The 15870-nt window shown below is 36.8% G+C and overlaps 1 protein-coding gene across 1 annotated transcript; it reads left to right on the top strand.

Annotated features, from left to right (window-relative positions):
• Positions 1–600: 600 nt before the first annotated feature.
• Positions 601–15514, top strand: plg (plasminogen). Its single transcript, XM_053488557.1, has 20 exons — positions 601–690; positions 992–1021; positions 2296–2419; positions 2570–2676; positions 4267–4381; positions 4464–4603; positions 6375–6495; positions 7299–7417; positions 7562–7724; positions 9104–9228; positions 9311–9467; positions 10846–11051; positions 11291–11436; positions 12330–12423; positions 12510–12624; positions 12728–12802; positions 12898–13038; positions 13878–13984; positions 14106–14251; positions 15175–15514. Exons 1-20 carry the CDS (start codon positions 642–644, stop codon positions 15337–15339), a joined length of 2445 nt encoding a protein of 814 aa, XP_053344532.1. The 5' UTR covers positions 601–641; the 3' UTR covers positions 15340–15514.
• Positions 15515–15870: the final 356 nt, after the last annotated feature.

Raw genomic sequence — 15870 nt, 5'->3', positions numbered from 1 at the left:
ACAAAAAGCATCTCATGTATATGTACATGGTCACTATATTTGACTTGGTCAGGATATTCTACTCTGTTTGTACACTGAGTTCAGACTTGCGAAAACTTGTTTGGCATATTGAGTTTGGATAAAGGTTAGATATTAACTTATTGATTTGAGACTCCGAGCTGGAATTGTAGTTTTTAAAATGTATGAAGATTCAATTATCACAAACAATTGTTGTTTTTAATCCATAGCTGGATGATTTCGTGCTAAACGTTTGGCCTGTTTATGCTTTTTGCCTGTTATGTTTTTTTATAACGATGTTTAAAATCTCAGTTAAGCATGAACGAGGCAATGTTGAAGGATGAGATCTACTTGATACAATCAAATATCAGCAACATGATAATGAAAATAAATAAATAAATAAATAAATAAATAAATAAATAATAAACAGTATTCAGACACAAGATTATATAAATGTATGTACACATATATACAACTGAAAGATACAATGTGATCACAAACAGTAAATGTAGGTCCGGCAAACACAACATGAACTCTGTTCTATGTCCTTGTTAGGAAAATGATTGACCGATGATTATTTGTCTTATTGACACGGACTACGAGACAAAATCTGCTCTGGAATCAGTGTGTGTTAGTGGTACAGCATGGACGTCCACAAAGCAACTGTGATTCTCTGTATTTTCCTTTATGCAGGTGAGACTGTTGTCTACTATTACTACTAAGACTACTACTACTACTAATAATAATAATAATAATTCTTAAACTATGTGCTGCTCACAATATGTTACAACTCATGTATTTCATTGTTCAGTAATTAAAAAAAGGTTTATATATAGTTAATCAAGCTGAACTAGCATATATAAAATGTACAATGTATATAATGTACAGTGTATATAATGTACAGTGTATATAATTTACAATATATATTGTATTTATTTGTTCTGCTTATTAAACAGTCTAAATGTGTAAAACTAATATCTTCTATCTTCAACAGGTGTCCTTAAAGTTCAGACCCAGAGCTCAGGTATGATTAAAAAAAAATCAGCCATATTAATTCTTCAAAAGTGTTAATGAAATAAAAGTTAATAGATCAAAAAACGTAATGTGTATGACATCATTTAATATTTGGAACTCTACATCGCTATCCTTCCCTAAACCACTCTGCCTCCTGTTTTACGTTTTTTTTTTTCTTTTATCTGGAAGTTTAATCGAATGAAATAACTTAATTTATAATTGAATAGATTTTTAAACTTTTATGTAACATAAAGTACAACGGTTTTATCGTGCACGTAGGGTCTTACTACGGAGTGAATACATTTTAACTTAACATTGTGTTTATTTATAGCCAACTAACAAAAAAAAAAAACAATCATATACTTTTTTCTGATTTGTCAGTTGTAAACCCGTACACAGAGATAAACCAGTGCACACATCACTAACAAACTGATGAGTCGGTATATATGGAAGCTATCAGATTAGCAGCTACGAGATAGGCATGGGTATGAGATAAACTATCCAGTGGATATCAAAGTCAACACTCATCATCAAAATTCAACTTGAATGCAGGTATTCAATTAGGCTTCAAACTTTAAATGCCTGTCCTTAATGTAGCCTCAAGTTCCTGATCCTGTTATATTGTGCCTTCTTGTGTTGCTGTCTCGAGGTCTGGCATTTTTAATGTTTTGCGATGCTTTTCTGTTCACCGCAGTTGTAAGTGTGGTTATTATATTAGTTACTATACTATTACGTACTATAACCCTGCTATCATCGTGAACCCAAACTCTTTTCTGAATGTCTGTCTACAAACTGTTCCGCTTAAAAATCTTAGGAGATCCTTATACTCAGAACCACTTGAAACACTAGAACTTGTACCAAGAGTGGTACGATGCTGACAATGCCATCAAAGAGATCATGTATTTCCCATTCCGATGTTTGATGTGAGCATTAACTTTAATTACTGCTCTTCATCCACATGATTTATCTCAGGGGTTCAGGTTAGGGTTAGGTTTAGAGTTAGGGTTAGGGTAACCCTTCGTGCCTCGGGGGCTGTGTGCATGAAGTTTCCATGTTCTCCCTACACTTGGTAGGTTTTCTTCTACAGTCCAAAGACTTGTTCCCAAATCACCTGTAGTGTGTGTAAATGTTGACCGGACGTCCTACCACATTTATAAAAAAAGGATTTAAATCAAATTTGTCACCTTTGGCCTCCATGGTTCCATTAGAGAAAATCAGTCTATTAATGATTACCAGCAGTCTGACTAATGTAGACTCGTCATGATCTTTTGTTTTTGTTCACAGTTTTAGATGCGTACACTAAAACCGACGGCGCTTGGATTATCTCGCTGCAAAAAAGGCAGTACCCAGCAACATCAGCAGAACAATGCGCACTAAGGTGCAATGCAGAAACACTGTTCACATGCAGGTAACACACACTTACTTACTGCACCACGGTGTACTGTGTATAATTGTGTTGATGACAAATAAACGTTGAACTTGATTTATATTTTATTCATTTTATGACCTGCTCAAGGTAGTGCTGATAGTTAAATCGGTGCTGATTTCTCTTCATCAGGTCTTTTGTATTCATCGAAAAAGATCAAGACTGCATAACGATACCAGCCAACTCTAAGATACAGCCGGTGTATCGGAGAATGAGCACAGCTCTGTTTGAGAAGAAAGGTACGTGTAGTCGAGAGATAAAGCACACATTAATATGGTTTAGTTAGGACTTGGGTTTGTTTTTTTGGAATTCTTTTAAATGATATGAATTATAATATTTTTTTTGTAACTGTAATGTTTTGCATTTAGATGAATTTAAACATCAGTACTTTAAAAGAACAATCTTTTCTCTTATAAATATGTCATTTATAAAAACAAACAAAAAAAGGGGGGGGGGGTGAAACAGATTATATATAATGGTGACTTCTCTATTGGTATTTTCTTTCTTTCTAAGAGCTCACTTTGTTTATTTTTTATAATATTTGTTTATATATATTTTTTTTTCTTTAAATATACATGTAAATCTAAGCATAGGAATCAACAAATGTTGTGCAAAGTATAAAAAATTATGAGCGCTTTTATAAAAATTTAATTTTGACTTTTTTGAATTTTGAATATAAATATGTTAGTAATTTAAATGTACAAACTTTTAAGCATAATGAACTGAATTATAATTTTCTCATAAATCTGAGTCAAAATTAAATTTTTATAAAAGCCGCTCATAATATATAACAATATATTAAAATGATATTTTAAGTCAATTGATAACCTTTTGAACTTATACAATTTAAAGTTATTGGCAGCGGTTAAATTGTAAAAAAAAAAAAAAAAACATTATAAAATATTCAAGGGGTGTGGTGTTATCTAGTATTTATTAGGGGCAACTAATCATATGAAATGATTGCAAAATATGTCAAATTCTAAAGAGAAAGTTGTTTTAACAAAATGTAAGTTTGAAAATCAACGTGCAACTGTCAAAACTACCATTTGATTCTTTCCATAGCTTCAATCGAGGATTATACGAGTAGAATAAAAAGCTACATACACATTAGTAATTAAATAATTTAATTTAATATTGCTGTGGCCTGATGAAAAAAACTGAACTAAAAATGACACAACTTGGGTAAAGAACTCATCTTTTACAATCATTAAAGCTGTCAGACATTTGAAAACTCCCATGTTAAACTGAATCCTTTGTTTTCATCGCGTCTCAGCTGAGAGGATTTGTTTTCTTGGCCGTTGCGAAAATGCGAACAGCGCGAAAAATGACGCTAACTAGATGCGTGAGCTTGTGAGCAGCGCGTCACAATACTGAATTCTGATTGGCTAATCATCATTATTTATAGTTCATAGATGATCATATGTAGAGAGTTTTAATATTTAATTTTCATGACAAATTTTACATAATACACGGTTGCATTATTAATCTGAAGAGGATGGTAAGAGGGATGGTGGTTTTTACAGAGGGGAAGAGTTTTTTTTCGTTTTTTTCAACACGGGGGATGGCATTCCCCCTGCACCCCCCCGCACCCCCCACAAATCGAGCCCTGGTTATTATACATAATGTTATGAATTTGATGGTGAATTCTGGATTCTGATTGGTCAGAAGGTGTTGGTTATTTTTCCCAAACACCAGCTCTGAGCGTAGTGCAGCGGCACATCACAAGCTTTATATTAATCACTATTATATACTGGATTGTTGTAAATTTTTGAGTCTTTTTTTTTCTTCAAAATTCTAGATTTCACACAATGCATGTTTCTTCCATCCAGATTATTTACTTGAATGTCTGAACGGCATTGGTAACGACTACAGAGGGACAAAGACAAGGACAAAATCAGGAACAATGTGTCAGCGCTGGGAAAGTTCATTCCCTCACAAGCCAAAGTATGTGTTACAGAAGTCATAATGTTTATACAATACCCAATTATGAATATGATTTTAAAAGTTAACCACGCTGTCCTTGTAGCATCACCCCAAAGACACATCCAAAGGCTGACTTGGAGTCCAATTACTGTCGAAACCCAGATGGAGACAAAAATGGCCCCTGGTGCTACACCATGGACCTGAACAATAGATGGGAGAACTGTGACATCCCAAGCTGCAATGGTACGACTTAACTGACTCAGTCAAGGTGTTAGGATCTATATGCATGAGGTCTAATCACACAATCCCATCAAAATCAGAGAGTCATACGCAGTCATAGGCATACACCGAATAATCAGATCAAAACAAGTTTAGAAAGAAAAGGGACAGAAAGGGTCTGTCCAACAATATTAACATTAAGGCTTACATTTTTGTCACATGTATCTTACTGCACAGTGAATTTTTTCGCATATTAGTTTGGGAAGTGCGGCATGGTGGTGTAGTGGTTAGCTCTGTCGCCTCCAGGGTTCAGACACGATTCCCGTCTCTGTGTGCATGGAGTTTGCATGTTATCCCTGTGCTTGGTGGGTTTCCACCGGGTACTCGGGTTTCCTCCCACAGTCCAAAGATATGCAGGTTAGGCTAATTGGCGTTCCCAAAATTGCCCATAGTGCAATGTGTGTGTGCGCCCAGTGATGGATTGGCACCCTGTCCAGGGTGTCCCCTGCCTCATGCCCTAAGACTCCTGGAATAGGCTACAGGTCCCCGTGACCCTGAATACAGGATAAAGCAGTATAGAAGATGAATGAGCTGGGGTCAGAGCAGATAAAGCTCAACACTGGCAGCTTGGGGCTGGGACTTGAACCCTCAACCTTCTGCTCACTAATGCAGAACCTTAAACATTTGGCCCAGTCCAGCAGGTCATACACATTAAAGCAAGCAAGACAAATCGAAGATCTCTTATGAATAATCAGGTAAACATCAATGATTTACAATTAGACTGAGCTTTATACAAGAGGCATGACTTTTGTTTGTATAGAACAACAGAACACAGTTATGAGAGTTAAATTTCTTCATATACGTAATCCCCTGCTAGACTAATGCACCTATCCCAGTGTTTCACTACTGCTTGGACACCGTCAAGGTAGAACGTTTTCTCAGTACGCCGATCAGAGTCGTGATCAGACTGCCTGAAACACTGTCCGAAACGCTGGCCTCCCAGGAACTCCTTTAATGGCCTTAACATGTAGAAATGTCTTGGAGTGAGGCCAGGACTGTATGGTGATGTGACTAAACTCCCAGTCGAGTTCCTGTAATGTGCAAGTGGTGTTGATGAATGATTGTGAGTACAGTTTCTGCAAGTTAGCGCCAAGTTACAGCATCCGCTGATACCTTCTCAAGTTCTCCACCCTACTTCTCACTGTCTTCCTGTAGCTGCCCACATTAAAATCAAAACACTGATACACTTGACTACAAAGCTGAAACAGTCCAACAACGTCTTACTTCTCCACTCTAATCACACCCCGCACTGCACCACATTCCTTCCGATCCTCCAGCACTGCTCGAGTGGTCCCACCATCTCTCAGAGATCGAGGAAGACATACATCTAGACTTTACTGTATGCTATTCTGTCACCTACTGTAGCTGGTGGAAAGAACTTCCTCTAGATGTCAGAACCTTGATGTAACAGATAGAATCAGAATCAGAATTACTTTATTGATTCCCGTGGGGAAATTCTCTTTCATTACAGAACAAACTCCTGATGAAAATAAAGATTTAAGAAGACATATAAAGATGGTAGAGAAGATTTAAATAAAAAAATAATAATAAAGTAATTAAAATAAAATAAAAATATAAAAATAGAATAATATAAACATAAAAATAAAATAAAAATAATAAAAAAAAAAAAACGTCAAATAACCAAATAAAAAAATGATAATTTGCATGCTTTTTGATTCTGTAAGACTGGATTGATTTTTTTTTTTTTTCATCATGTGCCCTTGTATGTCTACAGAGGAATGCATGTACTGTAGTGGAGAAAACTACAGAGGGAAGATTTCCGAAACTGAGGGAGGATTCACCTGTCAGCGCTGGGACTCCCAAAAACCCCATAATCATGGATACATTCCCTCGGTGTAAGATTTTTATTATGCATTAATTAATTAATCATGGGGGGTCATAAGGATGCGATAGATTTTTTAATGGCACATCAAGTTATACTAAAATAAAATATCTTTTACAAGTAAAAAAAACAGAACTAATCAAAAAAATTGATTCAGCACTTTATTTTATCCTTATGATTATAGAAGTGGCAGAACTTCATTAAATTACTTGTGCTAATTACAGTACAGCAAAGTACTGTAGACAAATCCTTCATTTTAGTAGAAGTAGAGACACCCTAGGTAAAATATTACATAAGTAAAAGTAGAAGTCCTCCACTTTAACACAATGTTTATGTGAAGTACATATTTCATGTAGGATGTAGTAGAGAAAAAATAAAGTATCCACTAATGAAACTACTCAAATAAAATACAGATACGTGAATTCATACTCTTCATTCTTACTCTTATTAGTAAACGTTAAGCAATAAATGATTCAAAAGTATGGAAAGTTGTGTAAATACAGCATACTGTAGCTATATATTGTAGAGCATTTGAACAGTAAGAAAGCAGAAGGCTTTCCCTAGTAGATAATATGTTTAAAATCCCTTTTATATAAAGACATCTAAAAGCAAAACATGAAAATCTACCCATGAAGCCAAAAAGACAAGGTTGTGTCAATCAAAACAGCAGCAAAAACTGTAAATAAGCAATACAATACTCTTAAAAAAAATAATATAATAATTGAGGTATAAAAGATGCAGCATGCTGAAATCCCTGTATTATGTAATAAGATATTACATTTATACCCATTAATATATTGCTATTTGTGTGCATAGTCTTCCTGACAAGTACCTGGAGGAGAACTACTGCAGAAATCCAGACGGGGAACCCAGACCTTGGTGTTTCACCACGAATTCAACCAAACGCTGGGATTACTGCTCCGTCCCTCGCTGCAGTAAGCTCCTATACGGTCGCCCTCGGATATCTAACCCACCCATTACAGAACCAATTAAACAGGACTGAGAGATGTTTATTGATATCAGACTGAGAGCCTTCTAAATTAATTCACTAAATTGTATGTGTCTTTTAAACCCCACAGCATCCCAACCTCCAACCACCGAACCAGAGTTGACTTGCGCTACAGGAGACGGGAACTCATACAGAGGCAAAATTGCTGTGACCATATCAGGGAAAACATGCCAAACATGGTCATCTCAGGTTCCTCATAAGCATTCAAGAACACCAGAGAACTACCCGTGCAAGTGAGGAACAATGCGTAATTACCCATGATAAGCGTAAATAATCTGTCATCAATTACAGGAACAGTTTATAATTTAAATGAGTCTAGGTTTAGTCTAAGACTTAGAGATAAAAGTGGTTTCATCTAGTCGTTTGCTTCCAAGTTCCTCTATGGCAATAGTTTAAAAACATCTAATATTTATAACTCCATGTACAATCGTGTGTAGGAGAATCAGAGAGCACTGTCCGGTAAGTTTTGATAAACACCCCCTTCTGAAAGTATTGGAACAGCAAGATCAAAAGACAAACATGAGCTGATAGATCAAAATTTCCAGATATTTACACTCAAATGTCTTAAAAGGCTCAGAACATGGAAGCTTTTGCTTTAAACCAGGTATTATTCAAGTGATCAATAATATTGGGACATGTAATTAAGAGGGTTTTTTTCTTATTGCTTAAATGTGCACTGTTAAATCAATTATTTAAGCAATTAAGCACTCTAAATGTCTGCTCTGGGTTTGAGCTCTAGGATTTGCCTGTAAATACTACATCTGTTAAAAAGGATAAACCAACGCAAAGGCCACACAGCTGTCTATGGGAGAAAAGCAAGAGAAGAGGAAAATCAATTACAGCTATTGCTCAAGTATAGGGCCTAGCAAATACAATAATTTGGATCTGGTCTACTAATAACTAGACATAGAACAGGTTAGCCAGAAAAAAAGTTCACAGTTCATGAGTGTGAAAGGTATGAAGAAATAACTGTAAACAATGACATCATCAAGCTCAACAGAACAGGGGTGAACAGTATAACCCCTTCCAAAGTGATGGAAATGCCAAAGCATGGATTCAGAAAGCATGAATCTGCTCATGATCCAAAACATCTAATCTAAAGTCTAAAATCAAATCTAATTAATTGAAGTTCATCATGGAGCAAGGCAACGACTTAAAACACTTTGCCAACACAACAAAGTCAAGGGAAATCAGTGATCGGTTTTACTCTGGCCAAGTCTGTCACTAGATTTCCAAAAAAAAAAAAAAAAAAAAGAGTCATCCTAAATATTCCAATACTTTTGGAGGTGATTACTTTTTGTTATGCAAAACCCAACGGACCAAACTTACTGCACTGTGAAGCTGTGCGTCAATTGTTGTGTTAATTAAACTTATTTATATACATTTTTATATATCTATGTCTTTTAATGCCGTTGCTTTTTCCTATGCAAAGCAACAAAGAACGCTTGTAAAAAGTTACATTTTATTTCCTGAGATGGTTAAATGCATGTTTTCTTAAATCCTTAAAAAAAAAAAAAGGTAACAGTCGCTAAACTGCACCACAATTGTGAAATGAACCAAACCCTCTAAATCCCACTGTACTGTTTTGTACATTCACTTCTGTCTATTGCAGGGGTCTGAATAACAACTACTGCAGAAACCCTGACAATGAGAGAAGTCCCTGGTGTTACACCACCGACCCAGAAACCCGCTGGGAGTACTGCAACATACCAACCTGTGGTGACGAGCCACGCCCCGGTCAGCCTTGCAAACAGCCTGGTTCATTTCCTCCCTTCACAGATATTTTAATATTCTTTATTTATTGTAAATGTTTTTACAGATGAGCCAGTTATTGCTCCAGCTGAGGACTGTTACACAGGAGATGGCAGCTCGTACCGTGGAGTCATGTCAGAGACCATCAGTGGGAAGAAGTGCCAGTTCTGGAGCTCTATGGAGCCTCATAAACACACAAAGACACCACAGGCTTTCCCCAACGCGTAAGGCTTAGGAACAACCGAAAAGATTAAAACCTTTTCAAAAACCACAAATACATAATGTTAAAGGATAGGGTTATTTAAAAGGGTTCTACTTAGATCGCTCTTTTAAAAGAAAATATCCAGTTAAACTGATTGTAAAATACAGTGCAGCCGGAAGGTATTCACAGCGCATCACTTTTTCCACATTTTATGTCACAGCCTTATTCTAAAATGGATTAAATTCATTTTTTTCCTCAGGATTCTACACACAACACCCCATAACGACAACATGAAAAAGGTTTACCTGAGATTTTCGCAACTTTATTAAAAAAAAATAATAATAATTTAAAAGCACATGTACATAAGTATTCACAGCCTTTGCCATGAAGCTCAAAATTGAGCTCAGGTGCATCCTGTTTCCCCTGATCATCCTTGATGTTTCTGCAGCTTAATTGGAGTTTGGAAAGGCACACACCTGTCTATATAAGGTCCCACAGTTAACAGTTCATGTCAGAGCACAAACAAAGCATAAAGTCAAAGGAATTGTCTGTAGACCTCCGTGTCCTGAGGCACAAATCTGGGGAAGGTTACAGAAATAATTCTGCTGCTTTGAAGATCCCAATGAGCACAGTGGCCTCCATCATCCGTAAGTGGAAGAAGTTCGAAACCACCAGGACTCTTCCTAGAGCTGGCCGGCCATCTAAACTGAGCGATCGGGGGAGAAGGGCCTTAGTCAGGGAGAACCCGATGGTCACTCTGTCAGAGCTCCAGAGGTCATCTGTGAAGAGAGGAGAACCTTCCGGAAGGGCGACCATCTCTGCAGCAATCCACCAATCAGGCCTATATGGTAGTGTGGCCAGGCAGAAGCTACTGCTTAGTAAAAGGCACATGGCAGCCCATCTGGAGTTTGGCAAAAGGCACCTGAAGGACTCTCAGACTATGAGAAACTAAATTCTCAGGTCTGATGAGAAACTCTGGCCACTCTACCATGCAGGCCTGATACAGAGGACCTCTGAAGCTCTGACTTTTTTTTGCAAAAATCTCAAGTAAACTTTTTTCATGTTGTCATTATGGGGTGTTGTGTGTAGAATTCTGGGGGGGAAAATTAATTTAATCCATTTTAGAATAAGGCTGTGACATAAAATGTGGAAAAAGTGATGCACTGTGAACACTATTCCGGATGCACTGTATTACCACTATTTTACAATTTCAACATGTGTTAAATTAAAAAAAGGTAAATGGCAGTATGTAAAAACATTAACATTTAGCTGCTTTATCCTAGGCATGTGATTTGTGGGGATGGCTTAGCAGTTTAGTTGTGTCTGTTTAGCCTTGTAACAACAACTTACGACTATACTGTACAGTATGTTCAAAACCATATTTCCCATTGAACACACAGAGACTTGAGAAGAAACCTGTGCAGGAACCCTGATGGTGACACCGCTCCATGGTGCTTCACCACTGACCCCAGTATGCGCTGGGAGTACTGTAGGATAGACCGTTGTGGTAGCACATCCCAGCCCAGTCGTCCTGAGGTCCCAGTCATCACGGAGGAACGCCTGCCGACCCAAACAGCGAAGGACCCGATTGTTTCAGAAGCCACAGGTCTGTCATCATGAAACCCCTTAACTGCTCAGATGTATAAAAGCATCAGCTTAATTCCATAAATGTAAATTTTTGCGTCAGTCATGGTTCTTAAATGTAAAATTCATTGAATTCAGTCCAAGGGAGTACAAATTTTTCCCCTTAATTGAAGAACCATTGTTTTGCCCAATCTGCTATTGAATTTGATTTCCAACACTGCTTGTGGTTTGCTTTAAAAATGAATAAATAAATAAAACAAGATTGCAAGATCGGCAACGGAGCAGATTATCGAGGTCCGGTATCGAAGACGGCAGCAGGAGTGACCTGCCAAGCGTGGAGTGCAACAACCCCCCACAGTACCACCTTTAAACCTTCATCCCACCCTAACAAGGGTCTGGACTCTAATGTAAGTCATAAAGCAAAAAAATATATAAAAATGTGCCAAGAATTTATTAATAATTATGTGTTAAGTAGAACACAAACAACAGTACTTTTTCGGAATGCATCGATATAATTTTTCACTGTTCCATAGTCCTTAGGTTAACTCTTAATCTCCTAAAAAAAATGGCATAAACCTACTGTACAGAATACAGCAATTTCAAAACAGTTATGGTAGTGATAAATAGGGTCTATGAAAAATATAGATTGTTGTCAGATATGAAATTGTTCATAAAGACTTTTTTCAAGCACAAAAAAGAAACACACTTTATTTGAAGGATTCATTAGATATTTATGAATAGTCACAACATCAGTATGAATACCTAAAGTAATGTCATGACACTGTAATGTCAATATGAATGTTTATATCAGTGTCGTGACATAGTAATGTCAGTATGAATACTAATGGCGCTGTACTTTTAGGATAAGTACTTATGTCAGTGTCATGCTGCTGCATATATTTATGTTATTGCACTGTACGTTCAGTATAAACATCTGTACTACTATCGGGACATTTTTATAAATTCCTGTTTCAATGACATGACACTGTAACGTTAGAGTCATGCGTATTATTTCTGATGATATTTCCATACTAATAGTATTAATACAATACTAATGCAAATTTAGCAATGACAATGTCTTATCACATACCTATGATGGCCAAAGTCTTGAGGTGGACAAGATTGACAAAACCATGCTTTATGACCCCGGATGTCTCTTAAAGGAAAACCATTAGAAATGCTTTTTTTGTGTTAATGACAGGTGCAATTGAGGGCTTAACTGAAGGTTTAAGACTCTAAAGTAAAGTGTTTCAATATGTTCTATATTTAAATAACATTCTAATATCTTTTTAATGTCTAGAATTGCAGAAATCCTGATAACGACCCAAACGGACCTTGGTGTTACACTACGGATCCCTCAAAGAAGTGGGACCACTGTCAGATTCCAGACTGTGGTATGAACTGTCATTTCTCTACCTGACATGGTGATGTCATGGCTTCTCAGCATGGCAAGAGTTTTAAATAACCCTTTTCCGAACAGAAAGACCAAAATGCGGCTCGCCGGCAATAAAACCAAGACGCTGCTTTGGCCGGATTGTCGGAGGATGCATCTCCAAAGCTCACTCTTGGCCTTGGCAGATCAGTCTCAGAACCAAGTAGGAATTTCTAAGAATTTCTGAACATATTACACCAATTATGTACTACATCTACTGTATTGTACTGTATGTCTGCACTGCATTAACTTTAACTGTGTTCCAGCACCGGTTTGCACTTCTGTGGAGGAACTTTAATTAGCCCGCAGTGGGTCCTTACAGCAGCTCACTGCCTTGAACGGTGAGTTACAGCATCCTGATGTATAGGAAATCAAGAGTTTGGTTCTCTATAACATCTTGTCTTGATGAGGTCATATTTTAATTTTCATTCTCCAGATCTATGAGACCATCTGCCTACAAAGTGTACATGGGAATCTATACAGAAAAAGCGGTTGAGGCATCCAAACAGATCCATGATCTGGAAAAGATTGTAAAGGAGCCGTCAGGAGCAGATATCGCTTTACTCAAGCTGCAAAGGTGAGGAACTTTTCGACAGCATTAAATTTGTGTTAAATACTGAAAATCAGAAAAATACAATGTTTACTGACTTCTGCTTAGATTATAGCTAGATTAATACCCTTCTTTCCAAATGTTTACTGAGCACCAATAATGACTGACCAAAAAAAAATAAAATCTTAAAAATATATATTTATTTTACTTCAAAGTTTGACCTTAAAAGCTGTGGGGAAAACGTCATTCCTGTAAAGGAAATTGCTTCTCCAATTTGTTCATAGTGATAAGAAAGTCTTACGTATTCCCTAGGGTATATTTGTTGTGCTGTGCAAAAGTCTCAAACCCCATACATTTCTTTATATTAAATAAATTACAATTATGCAGATGTAGATGACATGGCAATAAAATTAAAACAAATCTTATCGCGACAGACTGCAAAGTGCCTAAAAAAATTATTTTAAAAACTGGTAGTTGATGTAACAGCCTCAGCAGCGACCTCATTTTCCCTCTCATCTGTTCCAACCACTCAGCATTGAGCATCAGCAGTATAATAATCACCGGCCTGATCATCTGTCATCATTTGCACCTGTTTCTCACTGGGTCAGGACTTAAGTTAGATGTTTTTATGTTCAGATAGATACGGGGACTGGGCTGAAAATGAGAGACAAAAAAAAAAAAAAAGAGAATTATTCCTCAAGATTACATAAAAAATACAAGAAAGTCTAGGAGGGCTCAAGACCTTTGCACAATACGGTACATGACAGACAGAATGACATAATGACTGTAGAGAACTGTAAGTTCATACTCTTATATCACATTGTATTGTTAAACAAGCCACAAATGCATTTTTTTCCTTATTTCAGGCCAGCTGTTATAAATGATAAAGTGTCTACAGTGTGTTTGCCTGAGAAAGACTACATCGTACCCAGTGGGACAGAATGCTACGTGACCGGCTGGGGAGAAACCGATGGTACAGAACGCACATCAACTATACCTTCTTCTTTCACAGCATGTGATTAACAACCTTTACATGAGCAGACTTTGTGGACCCAATCAGGATCGGTATCTTTCTTTCCTGATGTGTTTATCAGGGACGGGCGGAGAAGGCATTCTGAAGGAGACCGGCTTCCCGGTTATTGAAAACAAAGTGTGCAACCGTCCGGCCTACCTGAACAACCGAGTGAAGGACCACGAGATGTGTGCAGGAAACATAGAGGGAGGAACTGATAGCTGTCAGGTAACAAAGCTCACAAAAGACATGGCTGATGATCGGTTTACTGTTTTAAACCACCTCATTTACAACATTAGAATTTCTAGTTTTACACCTTTTTATCTGGTTTATGCTTTTACCACAGTGTTGAAGAATGCTCTATTTTGGTCTATTAATCTTTCATACATTTTCTGCAACTCTATTTTCTGCTACAAATCAAAGATTTATAATTATGTGCTTACTTTCATGTTATTATTTTTGTAGTATCTCAATAATACAAATCTACTGTACAGTATATTAGTCTCAACACATACACAGTTAAAACACTGCAATGCTTCCTTCTTTAAAACAAACAAAAGTTAGAACGGTTTTTTTTTTCATTCTCTGCGACAAGACAAAAAAGGATTTTCCTTCTTCCTTAGTCTAAGAATAAGAGGCCGGTGAGGGAAGAGCTTTTTACATTATATAGCACCTATAGTGTAAGCTTTAACATGTTCCAGAACACTGAATGTGCTGTACCAGTACACGGCTAAACCGTTTGACATCCTTATTTAAGTAGGAAGTTGTTAACATAGCTAATAATTAATTTAATTTTTTTTTCTTTTAGACAATGAGTTCACTAAATATTTTAAATGTTTTATTTTACGGACTGTAATGTCCAACAGGCATTTTAAGCCATTAAAAAAAAAAAAAAACGAAACGAAACATATATTAATAAAGGCTGACTAATTTTAGTCTTGATACCTTTAATGAGTAAAATCAATTTGCAGAAAGAGTAGACTTGTCATATGCAGATGCATGAGTCCCTTTACACATCAGTATCAATGCAAGGTAAATAAAGTACGCAAAAGATAAAAAGAAGCATTTTGTGGCTTTAAGCAAGACTATTATAGACCATTATAGGTGACTCTCTCTCTCTCTCTCTCTCTCTCTCTCTCTCTCTTTCTCAGGGTGACAGTGGAGGACCTCTTGTATGCTTTGCTCAGAACACATTCATTCTTCAGGGAGTGACATCATGGGGTCTTGGCTGTGCCAATGCAATGAAACCTGGTGTGTACGCTCGAGTGTCCAAGTTCGTTGACTGGATCGAACGAGAGATGAAGAAATCGTATTAATCGAAGTCCGAAATGCAAATTAAAAACTTCTTTGTTAAAAATCTCAATTTGTAAGTTTCTGTTTCTGAACTCCCTTTAAAGCCTCAAAAAATCCCAATATATTTTGCTGCTTTAATGTTGCATTTTATTTTATCAGGTGGCAATGTATGTACACATTAAAGAAGAGAAATTTGAATTCCGGAGTACTGATTTATTTAATATATACAGTGAAACCTCGGATTGCGAGTAACATGGTTTGCGAGTGTTCTGCAAGACGAGCAAAGATTTTTAATAAATTTTGACTTCAAAAAAACGAACAAGTCTTGGTTTAGGAGTACCAAGTATCACGTATCACGCATGCGCTTCTTGTTTTGCCATCGAGTGTCACGTGATCCCAACTGAGCCAACAGTTTTTCTCAGTTTTTTAGCGGTGGAACAAATAATTTGAGTTTACTGTACATTATTTTTTTTGGGAAATATGATTTGGTTTACGAGTGTTTTGAAATACAAGCCGGCTTCGGGAAAATTATCCTCGTAATCCAAGGTTCCACT

This window comes from Clarias gariepinus, chromosome 27 (genome assembly GCF_024256425.1).
Source record: "Clarias gariepinus isolate MV-2021 ecotype Netherlands chromosome 27, CGAR_prim_01v2, whole genome shotgun sequence".
In the NCBI taxonomy this organism is placed as follows: domain Eukaryota; kingdom Metazoa; phylum Chordata; class Actinopteri; order Siluriformes; family Clariidae; genus Clarias; species Clarias gariepinus.
This window is presented reverse-complemented; position numbering and strand designations above follow the sequence as displayed.